The following is a 27,045-nucleotide window of genomic DNA, read 5'->3' as shown; positions in this document are numbered from 1 at the left end:
CACCTAAGTCCGAATATCTAAAGATAATAACTGAAATCACAGCATAAATGAACCCTGTATAATCTAGTAATTTAAAAATACTCCTGAAACTTTGGAAAAGCATTCAGTAACTTTTTCAGTAGCATCGTTTAGTCTGCCTGGTTCCCATTTGTCATTTCATCAAACTCCAATTCTACATATTTGGAAATTTATGGGATTCAAAAAAGTCCAAGTTCCTAGAGGAGTGTCACTTCTAAAAATGACTGATTCAGGCTCTTTAGGTTGTTTTTGTTAAAAATGAGTATACTCCTCCAGCTCCAATAAGACCCTTGACTCAACTAGCCCAGGCAGCTGGTAATTCTTGCAGCAGGCTCCTCCATGATCTTTGTCAGAGTTCCGTTTTAATTCGTAAATTAGGATTTTGGGGTTTCCCCATGAAACTAAGGTGGAGGAGAGTGAGACTGGGAAGGTAAACAATTCCTGAGTGAGAGAATTTTATTTATTTTCAATGTTGGGAAGGGAGAGGTCGCAATTTTGCATTTAATGAGTTGAGATACATAAGTGCTGGGGAATTTAACGTTTACAAATCGTTCTATTTAAATCTCCATGTTTGGGCAACACGACGGCACAGGATATTGAAACGTCAAAAGTCATTTTGGATACTTCACGGAATTGCTACTTCTTTAAAGTCAACAGTAGTTCACTTCTGCTATAATCACACTGGTTATTAGCAAAGAAACAATTTTAACAGCAAGCAACACTACCAGAAACCATTCATGAAATATCCCAGGGATTAAATGGAAACAGCTTACTTTTATAGCTGGATTTTAGAGTGACAATGAAAAGCATCAACAAGTTTAATTTTACACAACGATGACCAAAGAAAATTGATTTTCTTGTCTAATGGGCAGTAATATGGAGGGCTGAAATGTTTACTCATGCCTGTGATCTCCCACCACGTTAAGTTGCTCAGCCAAACTCTCTATAAGTAGAGACCAGGAAAGGGGAAAATCAGAGGAAGAGTTCTGGGAGACAGCTCGCTGTCCACTTGGCTACAGTTGGTGCATTGTTTAGGAAGACTTGAATAAGGAGATGGAGAAAATTAGTTGGGAAAAAAAAATCCAAAGATTAAATGTGTAAAGTGTGAGTGAGATGCACTTTCAACTTTTTATTCTCAAAATAAATCTCACTAAAAAACTAGCTGTAGTGTTACTTATTGTTATGTGTCTTTCCCAGTAATATGTTTGACCACAGCAGGAGCAATGTCCTATTCTGAGAAGTTACAGTTCCACGCAGCATCCAAAGTGGACAGGTAGCACTCTTGGGACCAAGACATGGTCAGCATGATTCAGGAGAAATTCCTTGCTGTTCCAGGCTGGACTTGGTAAACTGTGTTATTAATTTCCAATTGTGTAATTTTGGGTTTCTCTTTAATGGCTTTGTACAGGAAAGGACACTAACTGCAATTTGGATATTTATTAATGAGATCAAACTAATCTGAAGATAAATGTCTTCAATTGTTATAAGCCTTCTTGCCTGGACATATATACAGCGTGGAGTTTATATTAACATATCCAAATGGTGTGCATGGCAGATATATAATAGCAGGTCATTTTTGATACTTGTTTAGGGTGCTGAAACGATTAGGTTTGACAATTGATTACATCATAATTAATTCATTGCTAGAATATCATTATCATAACCTAGAGGCATTCATTTACACCAGCAAGCAGCATTTAGAAATGAAAGGGTGTCCGGAAGTGTCTGCCAGATATAAATCATACATATGGCAGACTTATGGTGTGTTAGCTGCTGTGGTCAGACGTTTCCTCATAAATCAGTTAGGATAATTTCAAGCAAAGTACAGGCCTTTGTCTGAAGGGACTCACTGAATAAATAAGCCGATTGTCATCAGTTCATTATTCTCCTGGCAAATGGCACTTCCTCTGTACATCTCTCCAAGCAAAGTATGCTACATTTTAAAGATGCAGTGCCCTACAAATTAATAACAAGCCCATCTCAAGCATGGCACCTACACAAAAAAAAACTAAAATGTGATCCATTCAAGTTTGACATTCTGTAGCGTAAGTCTGAATCCTGAATAGTACAATTTGCAAAAACCACATCAAGGTCAGCTCCACGTCACCGGTTCAAGGCTCTGAGACAGGCAGGCATGTTTCCAGCACAGCACAGGTCAGCATCCTTCATCAATAAAACATCATTCAGGATCTCAACCTCTACGATGTAAATGCACCCATCTCCTAAAGGGATCACATTTTAAATGCAACTGTTTTCGAGTAACATAAACCTGGAAAAATCAGATAATTAATATGAAGGAACTGCGGCTTTAAAACCCTGAACTACGCTGAAGTCTTTCTTACTAAGTTCCAATGTTCTGAAAGTATAACGTGAGGTCCATATCAATGTCAAGTAACCAGGGATTCCCAGACTTTCAATTATTAATAATCAGTTGTATCATCTTATTCTGTAAAGTTATACAGTTGAATATCAATCCCATTAGATTGATATGTATTTTGGTTAAACATGAGAAGGGACGTGATTATAAACTGGAGTACTATCAAGTTAAACTTAGAGTAACAACTTTACGTTCAGAGTTTCTCACTAATGAGAAGACTGCTACTTGCCCCATTGGATGCAGTATGGTTGATACATCCAAGGAAACAGATCTTTGATTCCATAGGAAATAGAATGATACAGTTTAGTGTTCAAATGAGAGAAAAATGTTTTAAAAAAAGTTCATGCAGAACCAATACAAAGGCTTAACATCAGAAAAACACTGACGGACTGAACTTCTTACATCTTTTCTACCTTCTCATGTGCCAAGTGTAAAACAAAATGAAAATTAAAGCTATCTCACATTTCATGTCTTGGATCTCTCTCGTGTTTTATGGTTCTTTACCGCAATTACTTCTCAAGAAAGCAACCTTGAGAATCTTCATCCATTTTAAACTTGGCATTTTCAAAGTAACACATTTTTTCTGCCACAATTCCAAATGTGGGTGATTCTGTTCACTAACATAATATCTTTTGCTGCTCTCCTGAAAGAATGTTAACGCCTATGTTTTCAGTTTTTGAAAGTTAGTTTGTGCAGCAGGTCACTATGTTGTAAATCTCACTTTTCTTATCGTTCGTTTTGGTGACCATGATTTGAAACAACATGGAATTGATTAATATAACTTCCTCATGAAATGTAATAATCTGATTAAGCTCACGGCTTTGCAAAAGGCTTTCTGGAGTCCATTTCCATGATGGTCATTGCTGTTTTTATGGCTGTGTTTTTTTCGGGCCTTTAATGGCTGTCTAATCATCATCAGAGAAGCAAGCAATAAGCTGCCTGATGTATTGTTGGATTTTGCAGATTACAGAGATAAGCAAAAATCTGCTATATGACATCAGTGGCCAATGATCCTATTCGGTTGTCATGCAACACGACTAATTGTAAAAACTATTAGGTGATATGTGACAGTCAAAGAAAAGAAAGGCTTAGATTTATATACAGCACTATTACATCACTCAGAAAACACAGCAAAATCACAAGAGGGCGGTTAAAACATCATGGTTTTCAATCAAAGATGGGAACTGCCCTGTCCTTAAATCGCCTTAAAAAGGATGGGAAAAAAGCTGTAGAGAATAAAATTAAGCAAAATATTATTGCCCAAACATGTTAGAAGACCTGACAAATGAACTAAATGATAACTGCTTTCAAGGGTTGAATCATCCACAGTTCTGAGATTGAGGCCTGTAGAGTTGGTTTGTCCAAGGTGTGGGAAGAGTGGTAAATTGTGAAGCTGCACCACCTACTTTCTGCAGTTAGAGGGAGCTCTATTACTTAGCTCACTTGGGACCTCAAGTGATAAGAATCAGATGCTGCATTGGTACAATATTGATTGGATACATAGAGGGTTAAATTCAATAACCCCCAAATTGCTGGGATCACGGTGCGCGATTAACCCATGCCCGGTCGTTGAGAAGCAGGCAGCACATGAGATTCGTACGAGCTGGTCATTTACCCGATTCCTGTGAGCAGCCAGGTCTAGCTGCGCCGCGCAAGTGACTACCACCACTTAAAGGCAGTCTGCACCTCTTATTTGCAAAAAAAAATACAGGTCCGCACGGAGTCTGAACGGAGATCAAACATCACACACGTAAAACACAGATTCAGGTCCCATCCCAAGTTTACAAACTGATGAGTTATGTTAAAACATTGAATAAAGGTTGCGCACTACTAAATCCCACATCCTCCAATCTGCACGCCAGACCTCACCAATCTGCTGATTTGGGTTTGTACCAGGCCTGTGAGAGAGTATGCACCAAGGTTTTCAGTTGATGCCCTAGAGGCCTCGGTGCAAGAGGCAGACAGAAGGAGGGACAGCCTATATCCACAGGGGGGCAAGAGGCCCTTCAGACATATGGTCCCAAGGCAGTGGGAGGCAGTAGGGGACGAAGTCAATGCCAGGCACATAGCACCACGAACATGGAGTCCAGAACCAGGGGTCACAGTCTCAGGATACGGGGTATGCCATTTAGAATCGAGATGAGGAGAAATTTCTTCACTCAGAGGGTGGTGAACCTGTGGAATTCTCTACCACAGAAGGCAGTGGAGGCCAAGTCATTAGATGTATTCAAGAAGGAGATAGATATATTTCTTAATGCTAAAGGGATCAAGGGATATGGGGAAAAAGCAGGAACAGGGTACTGAGTTAGACGATCAGCCATGATCATTTTGAATGGCGGAGCAGGCCCGAAGGGCCGAATGGCCTACTCTTGCTGCTATTTTCTATATTTCTATGGATGCAGTGCAGGAAGAAGTTCAGTGCTTTGACGCGAGTGGTCAAGGTGAGTGAGGTCAACTGTCAAGTGGCGTCTTCTACCAACTGCACCACTAGCCGCATCCACTGCTCCACACACTACATCCCCATCGCCTACATACCTACAAACTCTTTCAATCAGATGCTTCCTCTCACCCTCACACATTACCACTGTTGCAAGCCGCACACCCACAACTCACAGTTCACACACACTGGCAGCTATCCAACCAAGACAGGCACATCACCCAAACATCTTGCAGACACTCACCGACACACTTCCTGCTTTCTTGCAGGAGAAGGTGGCATGTAACAGGAGGCAGCAAGTGGCAGTGGCCCCATGGAACATGAACCTGCCATCCTCTCTCAGGATGACAACATTCCTGTCCCACCCCTGCCACTCTGCCAGTGGTCTTGCTGTTGCCTGTCAACTAGCCAGTCCACTCCCTGCAGAGTATTGAAACTTTATTATAGGAGGATAGGAACAGGAGTAGGCCATTTAGTCCCTCGAGCCTGTCCTGTCATTCAATGAGATCATGGTTGATCTGTGATCTAACTCCATATCCCTGCCTTAGCCCCATATCCCTTAATACCTTTGGTTAACAAAAATCTGTCAATCAATCTCAGATTTAAAATTAACAATTAAGATAGCATCAACTGCCATTTGCAGAAAAGAGTTCCAAACTTCTCCCACCCTTTGCGTGTAGAAGCATTTCCTAACTTCACTCCTGGAAGTCCTGGCTCTAATTTTTAGTTTATGTCCCCTAGTCCTAGTATTCAATATAGGAGACCTCCAAAAACAGGTACAAATGCATCAGCAGCCAGAAGCAATAATCCAGCAACTAACCTGTAACTCCTGAATGATCCCTTTAAATAGCTCTGGTTGGGGGGGTCCTCCATGCCTTTTACAACCTGTTCAGCTGTGCGAGGTTAAGACAGTGCATTGGCTGGAGCATTGAGTTCCAAAAATCACACTTGTCCCTTTAAATTGGCGTTGCATACTGATCTACCGCGTAATCTCCTTACTTTACGTGCTGCCATTATTCATTATCCGCACGTGCGCAAACGCCCTTACCAAGATGGCGTCCGGCGCACGTCACGCTAGAAGTGTGCATGTGCATTCCAGGTACCATTTTGGGTCCTTAGGAGGCTGTGTCGCGCCTACAAAACGGGTGCTACGTGGCCCAGTTTATAGCCCATATTCTTTTAGGCCAGGACATAAACAATTTTACTCCAGCAGAGTTTGGAGCGGTACACCAACAAAACTGTTTTTCAAATCCTGTAATGTTTTGGGACCACGGGCTGATCACAGAAAGCCATTGTTACACACTCTCCTAAAGGACCCAACCTCTGGCCCCAAACATATGGACAGAGCTGCCATTGTTTTTTAACAGGGAAAAAAAAATGTGCCAACAGGCACTGAGCAGAGGAACACTCAAAACAACACCCCCACTACAGATTCCTAAAAATAAGACTTTGTTGATTTGGTCCATCACACAGGCCTTTGTCCCCAGCCCTTTCGCTGTACAATAACGTGTTGTCTCTTTCATCAGCATTCATTCCTAGCATTGCATTCATTGCAGCCCAGCGACTAATCACTCATTTGTTGTTAGTCATTATTTCAGAGCTCAACATACAGGTGACATCACAATTCAGGAATGACAAGATGTGTGGCTATGCGATTGCCCTGGTAAAGCCGATTCATTATTTGGATCTAGCGACTGCAGCACTGATATGTCTATGGTTTGCAAGGACATAATTTCAGTATAAGGTTCTAATGTTACACCCCCTTAATACACGAGACATGAGACTAACCCTTGGGGGGTGATTTTAAACCCCAAGAACGGGTGGGTTGGGGGCCGGGTGGGAGTTGAAAATAGTTGTTTTTTGGGTCGCGACCGCAACCCGGCTTTATTTCCGGGTTTAACGTCGGCGCGTAAAAGTACAGGCTTCCCACTGGGAATGCAAAGTCCGAAAATTTTGCAGTCGCGTCCCAAAAAAGCAACTATTTTCAACCCCACCCGCCCCCCAATTCACCCATTCTTGGGGTTTAAAATCACCGCCTTTGTAAATGGATTATTACAGTTAACCAATCATAATCATGGCCTACTGTTAACTTTCAGGATTGGTTGGTGTTTTGGGGTTATGAAGGTAAGTACTCAAATTGTAGTTGTTGCTGATTGGGGAGGGGGTTTAAAGGATAAAAGGTCATCTCCTCACCCCAACTAAAATAAAATATACAAACAAGAAATACATTTCCATCTGAACCATGAAAGCCTCTGTCCTGAAACCATGAGAAAAAAAAAGTCAATGGGAATCACAGCTAGTTAGCAATAAATCATCTGATAGACCATCAAAACAAGGCTGTGTGGGGATCTTGGTGGTGTCCTGTTGAAAGCTGCAACCTCCAGGGGTCTTAAGCTATTTGTGCACAGCTAGGATAGCTACCTCATTGCACCATATGCTGATCCTACCACACAAAATGAGACATTTTTAATTCATGCTACCTTCCTTTATTTTATTCCTCTCAATAAACTGAATTCTCATCTAACATTTAAGTTTGACACGAGAGCTCTAGTTGGAGTGGAATGACAATCCCCCAACTAACAAGTCTTTCTTGCTGAAAGATTTCCTTCAATGCAGAAGGAAAACAACTTTTTTAATTGTTACAAAATTATCCATAATTCAAAATAGGTTGTGTTCAAACTTGTGCACCAGGGGACTCTGAAGCAAAACCCCAGTAACAAGACTTCATTAATTCAAACTGTTTTTTCCAATGACCCAATCTTTGATTTCATTTTGATGTTATTAGCTTGCATAATCTCCCCCTCTGCATTTGTAGTTTTAGAGGTTTTCATACACCATTTAAATAAAAGCCAGTAGAATACTTTGTTGCTCTGTAGGAATCTCAAAATGAAACACTTACTACCCTAGGCGTGACACTGACAAATACATTTCTTCAAGATTATGGTACAACTTGTTTATGTGCTAAAAGCTTAACTCCTTCATTGCCGCATGCCAATACAACCAATTTCACCTGAGGTGAATTTATACTAGCAGATCGCCCATTAAATTGTTCACAAAGTGAGTCAGAGATTTTCCAAAAATAAGGATGTTATGTTAAATAGCATTACATGGATACCCCTACTAGCACTGGGAGATGCACTGAGATCTGTCAGCACTGGGATGGGGCCTCAGGGTCTAGCAATATTTTGAAGGGAGTTTCCAGGTTCTGGGAGCACTGGGAAGTGAGGTTTTAGGAACACTGGGGCAGAACCTGGCTAAAAAAAAAATCTATTCTCCAGAAACAATTTTTTTTTCTTTTATAACCATCAACAAAGAAAACATGATAACAGCCGTTTGCTGTTGTCACACATTGCCTCTCACAGGTATTTGTTTGTGAGGAGTTCATAATAAAAACACAATACATGTTTATATAAATTTATCACTTACCTGAAATTAAAGCGTTCAAAATTGAATCTCCAGTTTCTTTCAAAATCTTCTGGAAAAAGCAAAGACATTTTGCCAATCCTCACAGGAAGAGGGGTAGACCCTTCTACCTTTGAACTTTGTTGATACACGGATTGCATGCTGGGAAATTCTGCAAACTGCACAAGCTCAGAATGCACCGATCCAATTAAAATCTCTCTCTTAACTGTTGTGAGATAAAAATGACTAGTCCGAGCCTAGGCTTTTGGGAGAGGTTTGTAAACAGGAAATATGTACAGATGTATAATGTTTAATAAGATATAGATATGTGGCTTAAAAATTTCCAATATAACTACCCCAATGGTTTAGTGAGTAAAGACATCACCAAATGTAACAGTAAACCATGTTGATCCAGAAGGTCTCAGGCTAATGTTAATTTAGCTGACCTCAAATGGAACAGTGAATGGGATTCTACAATTGGCCTCAAAACCCCTGACATAATGAAGGGAAAAATCAGCCAACATCCCTTCTCCATATTGTTGTTCAGTGACTCCTTCTGGAAAATGCACGTAGAAACAAATAGTGAAGGCAGGATTGAGCTCATCTGTGATTTCACCACAATCAAATACCCCGCCATTACTTACGGTCTACCCACCTGTTCAAAGGGCCGAATGGCTGCTTGTACCATGAAAACTTTATAAAGCCACAGGAAGGGAGAAGATTGAAAAATAAAAACTAATTTGCTCCCATCAAATGCCACATGTGTTATATGTCAGAAAGCAAAAAAATGGCAGATTTAGAAATAATCTACTACAATTAAATCATTCATGTTTGGTCCCCAAATTTGGTATAAAACAAGTATTCTCATTTTTCTAGCCAGTAAGTTTAGATTTCCAAATGATTGTGTTAAACACCAGTATTTTGACAGTTTGAAAAGGTTTACTTTCATACAGAAACTTCAATTCACTCAAATTTAGCTATCCGAGAAAGGAGGGAGAGAGAAAATAGGTAACGACAGGCCAGTTAGCCTTACATCAGTAGTTGGGAAAATGATGGAATCCATTATTAAGGACGTGGTGACGAGGCACTTAGAAAATCATAATATGATTAAGCAGAGTCAACAAGGTTTTATAAAAGGGAAATCGTGTTTGACAAATCTATTAGAGTTTTTTGAGGATGTAACTAGCAGGGTAGATAAAGGGGAACCAGTGGATGTTGTATATTTGGATTTTCAAAAGGCATTCGATAAGGTGCCACACAAAAGGTTGTTACACAAGGGCTCATGGGGTTGGGGGTAATATATTATCATGCTTAAAGGATTGGTTAATGGACAGAAAACAGAGAGTAGGAATAAATGGGTCATTTTCAGGTTGGCAGGCTGTAACTAGTGGGGTGCAGCAAGGATTGGTGCTTGAGTCTCAACTTTTTACAATCTATATTTGTAATGACTTAGATGAAAGGACTGAGTGTAATGTATCCAAGTTTGCTGACGATACAAAGCCAGGTGGGAAAGTAAGCCGTGAGGAGGACACAAAGAGTCTGCAAAGGGAGATAGACAGGTTACATGAGTGGGCATGAAGATGGCAGATGGAGTATAATGTGAGGAAATGTGAGGTTATTCACTTTAGTAGGAAGAATAGAAAAACAGAATATTTTTTAAATGGTGAGAAGCTATTAAATGTTGGTGTTCAGAAGGATTTGAGTGTCCTTGTACAGAAAGTTAACATGCAGGTACAGCAAGCAATTAGGAAGACAAATGGTATGTTCGCCTTTATTGCAAGGGGGTTGGAGTACAAAAGTAAGGAAGTCTTGCTGCAATTGTACAGGGCTTTGGTGAGACCTCACCTGGAGTACTGTGTACAGTTTTGGTCTCCTTATCTAAGGAAGGATAGACTTGCCTTAGAGGCGGTGCAACAAAGGTTCACTAGATTGATTCCTGGGATGAGAGAGTTGTCCTGCGAGGAGAGATTGAGTAGAATGGGCCTATACTGTCTGGAGTTTAGAAGAATGAGAGGTGATCTTATTGAAACATTTAAGATGCTGAGAGGCTGTTTCCCCTAGCTGGAAGATCTAGAACCAGGGGACATAGTCTCAGGATAAGGGGTCAGCCATTTAGGACTGAGATGAGAGAAATTTCTTTGCTCAGAGGGTTGTAAATCTTTGGAATTCTCTACCCCAGAGAGCTGTGGATGTGCAGTCGTTGAGTATATTCAAGGCTGAGATCGATAGATTTTTGGACTCTAAGGGATATGGGGATTGGACCGGAAAGTGGAGTTGAGGTCGAAGATCAACCTTGATCTCATTGAATGGCGGAGCAGGCTCGAGGGGCCGTATGGCCTACACCTGCTCCTATTTTGTATGTTCTTATGAAACTGAAACTGTGGGAATGGGAAAGCTATCTGCTTTCAGGAGTAAAGAGTTAAAGATATGTTTATAGTAACCAAATTAATTTGGGTGGAGTATCCAAAACAAAGCTAAATAAAAAGAGCAAATCCTATATTTAGATGCCAAACTGTGTACACTCGGGGTAAACAGTTACAGTTGCCAAAGGTTAACCACTCACAAGCACATGATCAGCCAAATGTTACATTTCAGAAAATCTGGTAAGGAAACAGTACTAGCCATCCAACTCACTCAATTGATTTTATACAAACTTTGAATCGATTAAAAATAAACTGAGTTTGATTGATGCTACTTTTCCAACAAATAATGGTACACGTTTAAAGAATTGGTCCTTAAACGAGGAAGGGAAATGTCGGAAACCAAGCACATTCCCACATACCTGCAGTTTTGGTGCCTTTATTTATTAAATATTTACCTTAGAAAATATTTTTTTAATGTCAGGTATAGATCACAAGGTGCAGCGTTCGTTTTGGTCTCAACATGGGGATGGCCTCTATTACTTGGAAGTGAGCGTGAAGCTTTCCTGCCTAAAACAGCAAAATCACACTCAACCTTCTCTGCTAATTGTAACACGTTAGGCAGGAAAACCAATTCAATGGTGGCGCCCAGGAACCAGATCCTGACATTAAAGAAAAAAATATTTTTACAAGTACATGTAATTGTTTTTATTAAAGGCACCAAGGCATCAATAAGGGGCTGTTGTGCATGAAAGTGCACATTTCTGACAATTTTCCTTCTCATTAAGTCCCTATAAAATCCAAGTAAGATCACAAGACATCACAGGTTTTGAATCTTACTAAACACTTTAGCATAACTAATAATTTCTCAAATAAGTATATGGTGTGATGCAGATCAACCAATCAATATCAAAGAACTAGGCATTCTTTAAACCATTACTTCATATCCTGAAGTAAAAGCTTACTATTGCAATTTAGAATCTCATTTGATGGAAATGGATCAAAGCCAAATTATTTCATTTTTACAGGACAACAAAATGTTGATGGAGTGCCTGTGCTTTAGCCTGTCAGTGTTTTTGTGTTTCAAAAAACACCAAGTTTGGGCATGTAGCTGGTAAAAAAACACATTTTATACCAGGATCACTATCACTTCATTAAAATTTGGATAGCAGCCTCAACTGACATTCAAAAAGTACCTTCTATAGATAGGTAATGGATGTGCACGTGGAGGGAGAACAAATGCCTAATTGGATGATAAACAGTATTGATGCCATTTATGAAAGGTCTGTTAGCCAAATTATCCTACTTGAAAGAAAATGGAGGTAGAAAGGCAGTGATCTAGATTACTTATCCAGGTTCCCTGTTCCTCAGTCTTAAATTTAAAATCCTCATCCTCATGTTTAAATCCCTTCATAGCTTCACCCCTCCCCATCTCTGCAACTTCCTCCAATTCTAATTCCTCCCCCCAACCCACAAAACTCTCCATTCCTCTGGCCTCTTGAGCATTCCCCTACCTTCGCCTCATCATTGCTGGCTGTGTCTTCAGCTGCCGAGACCCCAATGCTCTGGAATTCCTTCCCTAAACCCTTCTGCTTTTCCATGTTTCTCTCATTCTTCTTAAAACAGCACCTTTTTGACCAAGCTTTTGGTAATCCCTCTTAATATCTACTTCTTTAACTTGGCATCCATTTTGTTTAGATTATTCCTGTGAAGCAACTTGGGACTTTTTCTACATTAAAGGTGCTATATGAATACAAGTTGTTGTAGATCTTTCCCAAAACCTGCCCCTCTCCTCACGGGATAATGGAAATGTGCAACACATTGTTAGAGAAAGTTGTTGATTCAAGGATAATTGAAAGTAGGAAAAATATTGGCTAAAGGAGAATTTAAAGTTACAGAGATATTAATAGTACTGCACCCCCCACCACCACCAGAGTACATAGAGAAAGGAACTTAGTGTTCCATAAAGTAGGAATCAACAGGTGGTGTGAGATGTAGGGCTCAAATACAATGAAATTCAGAGGCCCTAGATGGAGTGAATTTTATGAGACAAATGTCCATTTCTTGCTCAGGACTTTATGTTCTACATCTTCAATTGGAAGTACATCCCACTACCGTTACCATCAACAACTGCTATTAGAATGGGTCACTGCACATTTGCTCAGCAATGATAGAACAGAGATGAGATCCCAGAACTCATTGGCATTCAAGAACTTGCTCTCCAGGTGGTCACTTTAGTACCAAGGGTCAGGAATCAATGCTATGTTTGAAGGAGAGACTGCAAATTATGAAGAATGCTTAACCTGGGCTAAGAGATCATCTCAGTAACATTACTCTGTAACCCAAGGGTGACATCTGGAAAATAAAGTTCTTTTCCTTAACAGGAATGATTTCTCCAATTGTAAATATCTATCTGAAGTTGGAAAAGAAACTAAGGCTTCTAGGAAAGAATGGCCAAGATGTCATTACCCAAAAACAGCTTTCAGTTTCCTGAATGGCCTATAAATGACATGGATAAGATCACATTCCATACTCAATTCCCAACCTGAACCTATCTCAACAGCTGGGGCCCTACATTTTGCATCAGGAAACTGGGCAAGGCAAGGGGGAAAAAATTCATATTTATTCCTGTGACTCTTTCCATTGACCCCCTTGTTTGAAAGTTGTGTGGACGTCAGATGTTCATTATGGGTCAAATAACCTAACAACACTGTCTAGGCTTACAAATGAGGAACGTCCAATTGAACAAGGCATTGGAGGGCAGTCAGCAGAGGATATTGTAAGAGTCAACGCCTTTAGAAGAGGATAGTAGAAGAGGAGAAAATGGAGTGAGGGAGGATCTATTTAGGTCAAGTATCTCATTGATGGCACTGGTCATAAGTGGGGGATTTTAAAAAGTAGTATGTCATTATTTCCCCAGTAACCGGGTTAGCACCATGACAAACCATTATTGTGTAAATTTTAGTAATGACACTGTGCATCAATTACTTGGAAATTCTGGCTGTCAATATTCACCATGTAAAACAAAAAAAAGTTGTATCCTACCAACTCCAGTAATTGCTATAATGTAATGAATACGTGGGAGCATTTCCTAGCAGTAATCACATATCAGCACACTCGACAATAATGAACCGGTCTTGTGGTTCCTGGCAGCATCTGAACCCACAGATGAAATTATTACATAATAATCATTCACGAAAGAATTGCAGGGTTGGGGGTAAAGGAATATAAACACACGTGCACATTCCATACAAAATATACAGCCCAGTTTTTATTTGTGTTCTTGAAATACTACATATTAAAAGAAAAACTTGTAATTTTTTTTACAATGTGTTTATACATTATATCTTAATATAAATACATCTGAATTGTAAATGAAACTGGCACATCTTTCAATGGAAAAAATTCTCTTGGTTACTCATTCCCAGCTGCTGTAACACCTGCTTTTTGAAACCACTAGAGTCAGGACTAAACACTGTACATAAGAAATGTTATCATTTTAAAAAAAAAGTATAGTATTTGCCATTTCCTTTTGAAATTAAACACAAACATTAAAAAAGCCCTGTATCATGCTATAAGCAGTGATACCGTTTATACATTACAGTAAAAGAAGCATCTCATTGAAACATATAAAATTCTGACAGGGAGGATGTTTCCCCTGGCTGGGGGGTCCAGAACGAAGGGTCACAGTCTCAGGATATGGGGTAGGATATTTAGGACTGAGATGAGGAGAAATTTCTTCACTCAGAGGGTGGTGAGCCTGTGGAATTCTCTACCACAGAAGTCTGTGGAGGCCAAGTCACTGAATATATTTAAGAAGGAGCTAGATAGATTTCTAGACACAAGGGGTATGGGGAAGAGAGCGGGAATATGGTATTGAGATAGAGGATCAGCCATGATCACATTAAATGGCGGAGCAGGCTCAAAGGGCCGAATGGCCTACTCCTGCTCCTACTTTCTATGTTTTCTATGTTAAACTCTTTAAAAAAAAAGGTAATGGCCAAGAGGCAGGTTTTACACTTAAATGTTTAATCCATTTTCAATTACAGCTCTTGAGAGTCATAGAATAATTTAAGGGATTAATAACATTCTGGGTAAAACAAATCTAGGAAGATGAGGGGTTGGGATTAAGGAAGACTTAGAATTGTGCCAGATCTTTCACTATGAGGAAGACAGGAAAGAAATGTCCAACTACAATATTAATCTAATTTCTGCTGTTGTAATCCAGCTTTCCGGATTTATATTGTAGTTGTGCATTTCTTTACTCAACTCCAGAGGTTTCAAATGCTTAATATATGAAAATAGTCAAACACATTCTCAATTGCACTTAGTGTGGGTCTCCAGCTATGTTAAAAAAAATAAACTTAAAAAAGTAAAGACTATTTTAAAAAAAAAGGACTTTCTGCCACATTCTATTTGATGCAGTGGAAAAGTATTTTCTTGGATTCAATTACTACTACACATTAGTATATTATGCAGAGACAGATAAAACAGCAGCTTCTAACCAGGCTTGCATAAAACAGATATGCATAACAGTAATACACCAAGAATAAACTAGGACATAGAAAATATTTCCTTACTTAGGAAAATGGCTCAAGAGGTTTTTAAACATTAAGAATACATCATATAGGGTAGCACACAAAATAAGTCTTTTTAAATATCGGGGCTAGCAATTTTCAATTCTTAGGGTGCAGAGTGAAGTCCTGCTTTGCAGCCTGCAATCCTCCTGAGCATTTTCTCCCCCTTCCTACCCCACCCCCTTCCACAAGAAATTAAGGTGACCAGCAGCCTAACGTCGTCTGAATGCTCGGGAGATTCTCCAGGCATTGGGCTCTTCATAGCGGTTGTACAGAGGCTCCAGCCTCTGTTGTTTCTTTTGTTTGCTGAGTTTAGTAGGGTCAGACACTTTGAAGAAGGCAGGTGCAAACTCCACCAACCAGCGTGGGTCAATTGTGGTCACTTCTCGCATATATTCCTTCGTGGTTAAGACAAGTTCATGATATACAACCCTGAAAGAAACATACAAATATTTTACACTATAGTCTCTCATTTTTCCATTTTCTTTTGTGCATTTCATCTTTTCATATTTGGAAACAATTTCCCAGTTTTGTCATGTGTGGATCAAAATAGCTCAAGAGTAAAGACAGTCACATACAGAATCCCTTAAGGTTGAACCTTTCATAAATGGATTCTCTGGCAGGTTGCTAACAGTGATGATCTTTGTAGTAAGGACAGGAGAGAGACAGAGCTGCGAAGAAATATCAACATGGTCCTTTCATCTCTCGCGTCTGGGTTTGAATCAACCCAGATTGGTGGGCTGAAAGTTTCTTCCCTCTACTGACTGTAAGACATGAAATAAGTCTAGCCAATCCAAGCCAATTACAAGGGGATGAGAGTGCACAGAACAAGCCTTTCCGTAACTCAGCACAAATTGGCAATCTGGTTCAGAAATGGCACCAGGATGGCTGGTAATAGAAATGGAAATGTTACACTGGTGCAGTAGGTGTTCTTCAGAGGTTGGGGCTTAGGTACATTGTTGGAGTCGTGTAAAGGTAGCATTGACTCAGTGGTAGCACTTGTGCCCAAGTCAGAAAGTCATGGGTTCAAGCCCCACTCTAGAGACTTGAATACATAATCTAGGCTGGCACTTCAGTGCAATACTGAGGGAATGCTGTACTGTTAGGGGTGCCGTCTTTTGGATGAGACAATAAACCAAGGGCCTGTCTGCCTTCTCAAGTAGACATAAAAGATCTCATGCTGCTATTCGAAGAGTGGGGGAGTTCTCCCAGTGTTTTGGCCAACATTTATCCCTTAACCAACATCACTAAAAGAGATTATCTAGTCATTTATCTCATTGTGGGATCTTGCAATACACAAACCGGCTGCTGCATCTCCCCACATTACAACAGTGGCTAAACTTCAAAAAAACATAATTGGCTGTGAAGCTCTTTGGGACGTCCTGAGGACATGAAATGTGCACTGTAAATGCAAGTTATTTCTTTGCACCTAACCCATGCTATACCTGACCCGGGTGCACTTAACTGGGTGCCAAAATTGAAAAATGTTCTATCATTTTTCCGGCAATGTTAAATTTTCTAATTTTTTCTCCCTCCCTATACATTTATTTTGTCCTGTTTCCCACTTCAGCTCTCTTTCTGTTCTATCGCTTGCCTGTCATCACAGTCAGGCCATAATATTATGAACTAACCAACGCAGGATCCTCTCCCACACCTCTTTTCACCGACATTAACTTCATGTACCACACACATTTTAAAAAAAATTATGAAACAGATGCGATTTGAAGATTTGGCCAAAAAACTAAGGGAAAACTTCAAGCACAATGTTATATTGGCTAGATTGCAGCACTGACAGAGAAAACTTCAGCAAAAAAACACCACCCGAACTAATGAGGTGATCTATACCATTTCCCAGCTTCACTCTAGGCACCAGAACAAGCCCAGCGGCAGAGTCCTGAACAAGAACTAACTGGTGGAAAATCTGGAGACACCCACTTGAAACAAGGCCTAGGATTAACCCTGAAGAAGGGAAGTGAGATGAGAAATAGAAAGTTCCCAAACCAGCTACGTGAATATTAATTAAAACATGTGAAGAGGGAACAAAACACTTTACAAAATGGGTAACTTGAAAGTGGACTGTAAATGTACATGGAAAAGGAAAAACAATTATAAACAAGCAAAGCCTATAGTTAGTTTGCATAAATCATAGGGCAAAAAAAGGACAGATTTATAAAAGATAGAGGACTTTTACTTAACGTGACATCTGTACAGGGATATTCATGCTATGTAGACAGAGTGTCAAGTCAGGCTGCCAAATTTAGCAAATCAATTAAAGAAATGGTGGAAGTGACTTAGCCAAAAGGGCTTACCATACCGCAATTTACTATGGAATATGGGCTGACAATATCTACAAGCCAATCACAAGACAATCCGCGTATTGAAATAATAGCAAATACCATCATGGAGTTAGTATCGCTTTCCCCCACTGGAACTTTATAGAGGGATGCCTGCCAATTAGTTCTTAGCACTATATCCTTTTTCAAATCTGCCACAGAAAGTCAACTCTAAAACTTAAAGCCACTGATTTCAATTCTTATAATAATTTAAGATTTACTCTCCCAGTCACCTTCCTGGGTGCTGTTCCACAGACTTTGGAGAAAGGACAGCTAAGAAATTCAACATCTCCGTGGTCCTCACTAGCTGGTCCCCATTAGCCATGTACCTTACCATTGCTTGGTGCTGTGCGTGACAGTCATCTCTTATCTTGGGACAATAAGAATTCCAGAGTTTCTGATGCAGATGTTCTAGTTCACTGCACATCTCATTTTCATTGTTTGAACATTTTATAATCAGATGTTTGTTCAAGATCACATGGTTATGTTTTTATGGTATATAAAAACTCCCTATGTTGTTGTAATGCAATGTTTAAATTTGTTGTTTTGTGATCATTTTCAAGTTTATTTTGAGATGTATTTCACATGCATTTGATTCATAATGACACACTTTTACATTCAAATTGCACCAGCAGTCCCTGTGGTGATTCTCACTCATATCCACTGCATGTAAAAATCAATTTTAAAACTGAAATAGGTAGGAACAAGGGGTAGAGGTAGAGAGCATGTCCTTTCACACTTGGGATCTGGGTTTAAAATCAGTCCTGGTTAATTAAATGAAGTTTCCTCTCAGTGGTAAAGAAGTATCGTAGCAAAATGGAGTTTGGCCAATCTCAAACCAATTCCCAGTAAGCATTGGTCGATGGTACAAAACTCACACTTGAACAGTAAATGACATTTTCAGAGCCTAGAAATAGCTCTCGTTAACAACTATTAAAACAGCTAAGCCTATAAATTACTGGTTATGTCAGCGGATGAACTCTTAGCACGTTCGTATCACAGCTCTCTATCTGCTATTTTAATGGAAGCATTAACCAGTTTATTTCACTGTCCACAAACATCATCAACAATAATTTCTAGGGTCTATAACCTTCCTTTGTTGCTTTTATTGTTCTCTTTCTTCCTCCCCCCAAAAGATGCAAACTCATGCTGGAGTACAGTCCCACTGTTATCAGTAGCTCTCCAGTATCTTGCCCCAAGCTTTTAGCAAGCCAAGGCAGTGAATGTTAGCAAATTATTCAAAATGGATGAGATAACAGCCAAGCCAGATGTTGCTCCCACCTGGCATCTAAACACACAAATGTTGCAGCTGGGGTCACTGGACAGCAATCAGTAACAGGAACTCCTACCAATTTTTCCTCTTGCTAGCCCATGGACACAGAAACCAATTACAGTGCCCCCATCCACTGTGATGAGCTACCTCTGCTCAGCCCTAGGACGTTCCTGATCTGTATAGCTCAGTACCATCCATAATACATAGTGCCTTTATTCAGTAAACCATCAAGAGAACTTTGTCCTACTTATAAATACCACAAATATGCAAGCAGCATGTAATGTAAACTGTTTACATGTACTACCAACATAGTAGTAAAATTTTGCTGTCATACTGGCTATGGAAAAAACGACCAGACTATAAGCTTAAAAAAAGGATCATACCATAGGAGAAATCACGTCAGCAACCCACATGTAAAATGAACTTTCTGGAATATTCCCATAATATTCCAGCAACATTCAAACAGATGATGGCATCTCATTAGTGCCATGAAATAAATGACAAGGTTCACTTTATAACTCAACTGAAAGGTTAAATATTTGACCTGTAATTTCAGTGGGATGAAAGGGAACCTAGCCCAGATTAATTGGTTGTAAAAAAAATGGCAGATCAAACAGTGGGAGATATTTAAACAAGAGATGAATAAGGGGCAGGTTAAATACATTCCTTCTAGGTGTAAAAGAGAAGCACCAAAGTCTGGGGTTCCACGAATAAAGATAAATTGTAGCAAAAATTATGTTTAAAAAAAGCATATAATAAATACAGGTGGAAATAATACAAGAGAAAACTATGAGAAATGTAAAAAGTATAACAGGAAAGTAAATAGAGAGATTAGGGAGAGTGAAAGGAAGTATGAAAAAAGAATAGCATAAGGGGAAATAGCAAAACCTTTTATTAGCACATAAGGAATGAAAGTATAGTCAAGGTTAAGGTGGGACCACTTACAGACAAAGGAAACCATCTTGTAATTGAATGTGAAGCATTCGCAATGATATGTAAATAAGTATCTTGTCTCAGTTATTACAAGAGGAACATGCACCAAAGGTGTGAATGATTTGGATATAGGCAAAGAGGAAGAATACTGAAGTTTGCTGATGATACTAAACTAAAAAGTTTAGCAAACAGTGACGAAGAATGCAGAAGAACATAGACAGTTTAGTGGAGTGAGGTGGCAAATGCAGTTCAATGCAGAAAAACATGAAGTAGTACATTTTGAGATGACTATAAAAGCATGAAACTGGTGTTGAATTTGTAAATGACATTGGTTGCCGTGTAGTGTTCTGGGCATTCCGTTATTGGACAGATAGTAGAGCTCTTGAAAGGGTACAGCAAAGATATGATAGAACGATACAGGAATGAGAGGTTATATTTATGAAAACTCAGAAATGGAACTGAGAAGGTTAAGGGGGATCCACGAGTTTTCAAAATTATGAAAGGTTTGAAAGGATAAATAGTGATTTTTCTTCACTTGTTGGCAAATTGGTAACAAGGGGCATAGTTTCAGGATAATTAGAAGGATAAAGGCAGAAATTAGAAGAATTCCTTCCCCCCCCCCCCCCACACAGAGGGTTAATAGAACAAGGGGTGCTTTACTACAAGTAGCTATTGAGGCAGAGACGTAACATCATTTAAAAAGGATGTGTAGAGGTGTACGTTGGTCAAAAGACCAACGTACACCTCTACACATCAGTCCTACCAGTGAGCAGGTGAGGGTGGTTAGAAAGATGCCAAAGTCTTGTGTGGCTGCTCACAGGGCAGTGTCATTTTCCTCCCTCCTACTTTCCTCCCAGAAAGAAAAACAAGCTTAAAAGTGATTTGCGTCTTTTCCTTCAAGCAAAATAGTTGTCTCGAGAGCCTGACAAATTGTGCTTTTTTTGCCATTTGAACAATCTTAAAATTTATCAGAAATTGAATCTGTAGTATTACATTGTTGCTTGCCGGTAAACACATTTCAACATTAAAACGTGAGCCAGGGCGAAAGTCCGCAGGGGCATTCAGCACGTTGGTTCGATTTGGCATTGTGATTACCTCATTAACATTACATACCATTCGGGCTGTCTGTTGAAGAGAGCACTGGAGGGGTGAATGTACACCACCTGCTGGTCAATCAGTGTACGGTATCCCTCTTGTGGGTCCTTCTTAGCTGCATTGCGGAAGAAGCCGCTGCAGATTGCTTTCTGAACTCGCACCGTGGCTTTTCCACATGAAACAACGTCCAGTTTATGTCTGTAGGAAAACATAAGCCAAACTAACAAATTAGTAAATTGGTTACAACACAAAATGTGGGAAAGCAATCATTACAAGGCACCGATTTACTTCAAAGATCCAGCCTAGACTTTCACCCACCCCTTTGTTTTTGCAACACATGCGGGCTGGGCAGACCCGATGGTGGACAGTGTGCCTGTCCATGTGCAGGTGGGTACTTGAAAAAGAAATGCAAATGAGGGAAACATGTCTTCCAATATATTTCCCATATTTGCTTCAGTTGAAAGCTGGATGCAAGAAACACCTGTTAGGCCCAAACCTCCAACATTCAATGGTCAGCAGAGGTCTCCCTCTCCCCTCAAGAATTTACCTGGCAGCGCAGTCACAGAGAATGACCTTGTCCAGGCCAAAGAGGGAGAGCCGGAGGTTGTGAAAGGCGCTATATAAATACAAGTTCTTTCTTTTGGGGTCAGGGGCACATCAACATAGCAGGCGGTAGTCCTGCCCTGTTCCCCAATTAATAGGGGAGGGGCCATATCATTTAAGCTCCCATGTTTAACTCAGCAGGCATTTGTAATGTAATGAACGAAGAAATGCACAAGTACATACATTAGAAAGAAAATTACACTGCGTACTGTGGCAGATTCGCAACTGCATCCAAACAGTGCGTCAGTACTTGAAACTTTAACAGGGTATTCATTGTAGTTTTGTATCCATAGAACTAAAAACAGTGTGTGTGCCATAATAAAGCACTATACACTGGATAGCAGGACATGTGTTACAAGACTGTAATCTAACAAATTGTGCTGGCATCAATAACCACAAGGTTAATGCTCCTTTTCAGAGATGCCTACTATATTAAATTACACTTGAAAAATCACTCTCCAGTGTTTTACCATGTATACCAAGGAAACATATCTGCTTGGATACAAAGATTCTGGGGGATGGAAAGCAGAATGGGGCAAATTGATGCTCTTTGAATTGGCAAGATATGAATAGTGTCATGCCCCAAGGATCCGTGCTGGGGACCTCTTTTGTTTTGCATTGATATAAATTATTTGGACATCGGCACAAAAGGAATAATATAAAAGCATGCCGATACCCCCAAATTAGGAGGCATAGCTAACTGCAAAGAATGGATTGGTTAGTGGGCTGGGCAAATAGGCAGCAGATGCAGAGAAATTTGAAGTAATACATTTTGGGAAAAATAATGTGAAAGGAAGTATACCCTAAACAATAAGGTTTTAAAGAGAATGGAGGAAGAGAGAGATTTAGGACATAGATACATGGAGTAGATAACACAAGTTGAAGAGCTAACACCAGCACCGACACAATGGGGTGAATGGTCTCCTTCTGCACTATAAATTTTTATGATTCTATGACAAATTAAAAATCTGTAATTCTTACTATTTTCAGCTGAGACACTAAATTTTGCTCGAGTTTATTCCTTGTTAAAACTAATTGAGGGGTAGAATGTTCACAAGAGGCAATTGCTACAAATATAGACAAGAATTGTTTGCAAATAATTATATTGTGTCCTCTATATAACCATATATTTATAGTTCAAGACTATTATAATCAAATCTGTGTTTGTTCTCCTAATGATAGAACAGGTCAACTTTAATAACCATGACAGTTTCTGGCAGGACTTATGAATAAGCTTTCTAAAAACTTGGGCAAGAGGTGTACATTTTTCATGATAAATCAAAGAATGAATGCCAGTAAATCTAACTACTGGTGCAATGGGATAAGGAATGGATACAATCATAAGCATTCTTTTACGATTTCCATATGTTGTGGATTTATTAATTTCCCCCCACAGGTTATCCTTGCTTTTCTAGTGAATTATTACTAAATCTGTGTACATCACACACATACACACTACATGAATTGCATGGAGTGGTGGGACATAAGTTCACAGAACGAGTTACCATTAATAGCTATGCCCTCATGGGGAAGTACTACATGGAAGCTAGCAAGCAACAGAATTGAAACAGGTGTCTCAGATTGCTTTTGTGCACATTCCAGCAGCTGATCATAAACTGCCAGAGTCCTGGAGTATTATCTGTCCATTCGCCCTCCTAGCTAGGGATACTGCACATCCCATGGAGACCACAGAGAAGGGAAGAAGAGAAAAATATGTCTAGTAAAGCTATGAATTAAAACTGCACAATATGTAAACTGCCCTTGTAGTGAGAAAAGGTCATTATACATATAAATGCCCTCATTCTGGGTTTTGTTCATTGGACCAACAACTAAATTAATAGATTCAATATAGAGTATTTTGTTTAACTTCATTTGCAAAGAAATGTACACCCAGGGGTGACTAGATATTTCTCTATACCTGTCCATGATGCCCAGCATCTGTTTACGGATATCCTGTGCTCTGCGAAGGGAACGTGCTTGGATGAAGTTCTCATAGCACCATGGGTTGGAGAATTTATTGTTTTTCCATGAATTATAGACAGCAAGCAAGGTGAGGTGATCCCCTTCTGCCTGGTGGAACTTGGCCTTCTTCTGGTCTGCAAGAGCTTGCTTATCCTAGTAGTGATTGAACAGCACATATCAATGATAATTTACTTAAGGCAGATTGGTTTGACAACTGCGGCTGTTTAAATAGAAAGAAAAAAGATACTACAAATCTGGAATAAATACAGAAGATACTAGATATATACAGATCAGTTAACATCTGTAAAGAGAAATGGTAAGTTAACAATTTGGATGTTGATCTTTTGTCAGTACAGTTTTGATGACGTTTCTACAGATGTTGATGGAGCTGCTGTGTATTTCCAACATTTTGTTTTAATTTGCAACTAACTTTTTCAATTCTAATCCGTATCACTCTATACTTTGGTCGATCAACAATCGCTGTTAAGTTCTTTCTTTGTCCTGCTTTAAGAATTTTTTTAAAAAACATTTGGTTTCTAAATGCAATCAAGTGGCAGAAACCTTACAATAAACTCCCTTAGATTTCTAAAATATAGTTTTTAAAAAAAAATTCTAGCTTGAAGAAAAAGTACTAGCATCAATAAGTTTAAGATCTCAATTCCATGGACATGCTGTGTATTTACCAAGAGTGATTCATAATTTTGACACATTAGCGACTCTCAGAAGGTTTCAGTCCAGCTAGATTTGCTTACCTTTGGTCGGTAGAAAACATTCTGTACTGACAGCATGGACACAATTGTCAACATCTCCTCACTGCAGCCAAGATGTACAGACATGATCAGCATTTTACATAGCATGGGCTCCAGAGGAAACTCTGCCATCTGAAAACGAAGTGTAACAATGTAACAGTTTAATACTGAAATGAATCAGAATTCAACTTTTAGGCTTATTTATTAATCTGAAATGTGGGTGGGATACAGTTCAGTCTCCTCTTGATAATTCAGTCATTTCTTGTTTAAAAAAATACTATGAATTATCATTCTTTGTATGATGTCAATTCTAATTAACGGTAATTCAAATTAAACAACTTTGAATTAGGAGTAGATTGTATCAAGCACAGTAAAGACTGACGCAGTACATGTCCATATGTCCAAAACAAGATTGTGACAAAACGAGTTATGTACAAAATACTGTGTGTTATAGATCCTTTTTCTGAAAGACTTGAGTATCCGAATGGGATGAGCTCATAGCTCTGCTCTGCCAATCAATCAATACAAAAACTTAAATCAACAGAAAATTTAATAAGACTAATCACCTTGTCCAGCCAGCCAATTTGGCCATTGCAAAATAGTGCAGACACATCTCATCCTGTTCTATGCAAGACAGTTTTATTATCACAAAGACATCAGCAAACACTGCAAGGTTAATAGCTGTATGACTAACCTATGCATTGAGTAATAAATGGACCTAAATGAGAAGTGATGAGCCTCACTCCAATCACTTCCTGCTTGGTACTTAAGAGTACTGATGTTAAAATGAACAAACTTCAGTCATTAACATTCACTTAACCTAATAACTTGGTAAATTTTCTATTACAAAATAAGCACTTGCACAGCACCCCAGTCACAACATAAAAAGTAAATAAATAATCTTAACAGAGTCCCAACTCATTTATTACAACAGTAGTTATAAAAGTGAATTCATGTTTTCAAGTCTAATTTGAAAGGGGAAATGCATTTCGGTGTTTAGACTACCAGGGATACACCAGGTTCTCCTTACCCTGCGTCCAAGTCTTGTCAGCAAACCTTCATCATCCAGTGCTCCTAATGTGTACAGCTGTTCCATGGCTGTGATGAGGGTCTCCATAGGAGGGGCATCCATAAAATCAAATGAAAGCAGGTCATTGATCCCCATAGCCTGAGACAGAGAAAGGTTTCATTGTTAAAGTACATACATCTTGAACTCCAGTCTACAGTTAATAAAACAAATAACCCATACTGAATGAATTTATTAATGTTACGTCCTTATTACAAACTTCGTCAGACTTTGCTTCTGAACTATAAAAACCAGTATGCGCTCCATCATACGCACTTAATTTACTGTACCACCACAACAGACCAGTGGTGGTCTTTACATTATAAAGTGATATGTTATCAACCCCTCAAACTTTCTGTAACATTTGATTTTTTTTAAATACCAAAATGACACCACAGGGTAAATTGTAAGCACTCACAATCTCGCCATACTGCAAACACGTATCGAGTATTCTGGGTACAGGGTTTCAATGCATCCGGAAGGACAGAAAATCCTGCGGGGCAAGCAGACCTTTGCACCCAAATTCCTGATGTTTTCAAATAAAAATGTTCTAGGTGGCAGAACTCTTGTTGGAATACTATTTCCTCCACCAGACCTTGGAATGATAACCACTGCTATACTCAGTAGCATGCAATAAATGCTTTGCGTACTGAGTTCAGCTAGTTATCCAACAATAGCATTTAGATAGCACCTTTAACGTATGAAATATCCCACGGCACTTCACGAATGGGAGATGAAAATAAAGAAACAGACAGGGTGGGAAAATTAGGAGAGGTGACCAAAATCCTGTTCAAAAAGATGTTCAACAACACACTATAAGCAAACGGGGCTCAACAACACGTGGAGCGTAGAAGCTAATTACTTAGACAAGAAGTGTTAAATGCCAACTGGTCTTCATTCAATTAGCAAATGTTACAGCTTTGAACAGACAAGAATCAAAAGTCCCTGGCTCACCGACAGATCCAGAAGATGATATAGGGCTAAAAGAGAAATCAATAGCAGCAATATAGCCATGCAACATTTGAGGACTGTAGAACAGATGATTCAATTTTAGGAAAACTGTTGGCTGGTTATAAAATTTTAAAATGCCCACTTCCAATACCTCACTTGAATTTCAGTTTAGTAACTGCTTTAAGAGTGTTTCTTTCAATAATTTCCAAGGCATAAAATAAGCAACTCAGAGTAGTCAACTACAAAGCAGCAGGAGTCCTGGCCTTAGAGGCGGTTATCTGGTACATTCTGTGACTCGTGAGCCACAGTCTAACAAGAAGGTGTGGTTTATACACATTTTTTAAAATTCCAAATATAATTGAAACTAAATACATCACTTTGGTCACTATCATTGTCCTGAGGTGCACTACCAGCTTACAAATACACAAATATTCCCAATTCACGACTGCCTAGTAACACAGATACTAATGGCATTTTGGGGTATTATGAATTGGGACACAAAGTACAAGAGCAATAAGTTTGTACAAGGAAACGGTTAAGCCAAAGTTAGAGTGCCGTGTGCAGTTTTTGGAACGCCATTACGAAAAGGACATTAATACCATTGAGCACGTACAGAGTTGATTCACCAGGATAATGTCAGGGATGGGAAACTATAGTTATAAGATGAGACTTGGGATACTGAGACTATTTCCACTGGAGTAGAGAAGGCTAAGAGGAGATTTAGTAGAGATTTTTTAGAATTATGAAATGTTTTGAATAAAGACTCAGTGATAATGCATAATCAATTTAAAATTGTCAGTAAGAGAGAGAAGAGATTAAGAGAATTTTAAGCAGAGAGTTGAGAAAGCATGGAATGCTCTGTCACAGGGAGTAGTTGAGGCAGAGACCTTTGCATCAAGTGGATAAATA

The 27,045-nt window shown here is 39.3% G+C and overlaps 1 protein-coding gene across 2 annotated transcripts in view; it reads right to left on the bottom strand.

The window, feature by feature from the left end:
* Positions 1–13,845: 13,845 nt before the first annotated feature.
* The window catches only part of dhx8 (DEAH (Asp-Glu-Ala-His) box polypeptide 8), a 40,515-nt gene continuing 27,315 nt past the window's right edge, over positions 13,846–27,045 (bottom strand). For both annotated transcript variants that reach the window (XM_067968938.1, XM_067968939.1), the window contains 5 exons: positions 25,150–25,287; positions 24,123–24,251; positions 23,327–23,523; positions 20,824–21,003; positions 13,846–15,603 (listed from right to left, as the gene is read on the bottom strand). In XM_067968938.1, the coding sequence (XP_067825039.1) occupies positions 15,384–15,603; positions 20,824–21,003; positions 23,327–23,523; positions 24,123–24,251; positions 25,150–25,287 (864 nt within the window). In that variant the 3' untranslated portion in view covers positions 13,846–15,383. The remainder of the gene's footprint in view (positions 15,604–20,823; positions 21,004–23,326; positions 23,524–24,122; positions 24,252–25,149; positions 25,288–27,045) is intronic.

The sequence above is a fragment of the Heptranchias perlo genome, chromosome 30, assembly GCF_035084215.1.
Source record: "Heptranchias perlo isolate sHepPer1 chromosome 30, sHepPer1.hap1, whole genome shotgun sequence".
Taxonomy (NCBI): Eukaryota; Metazoa; Chordata; class Chondrichthyes; order Hexanchiformes; family Hexanchidae; genus Heptranchias; species Heptranchias perlo.
Note: the sequence above shows the minus strand (reverse complement) of the source record. Positions and strands in the feature narration are given on the sequence as shown.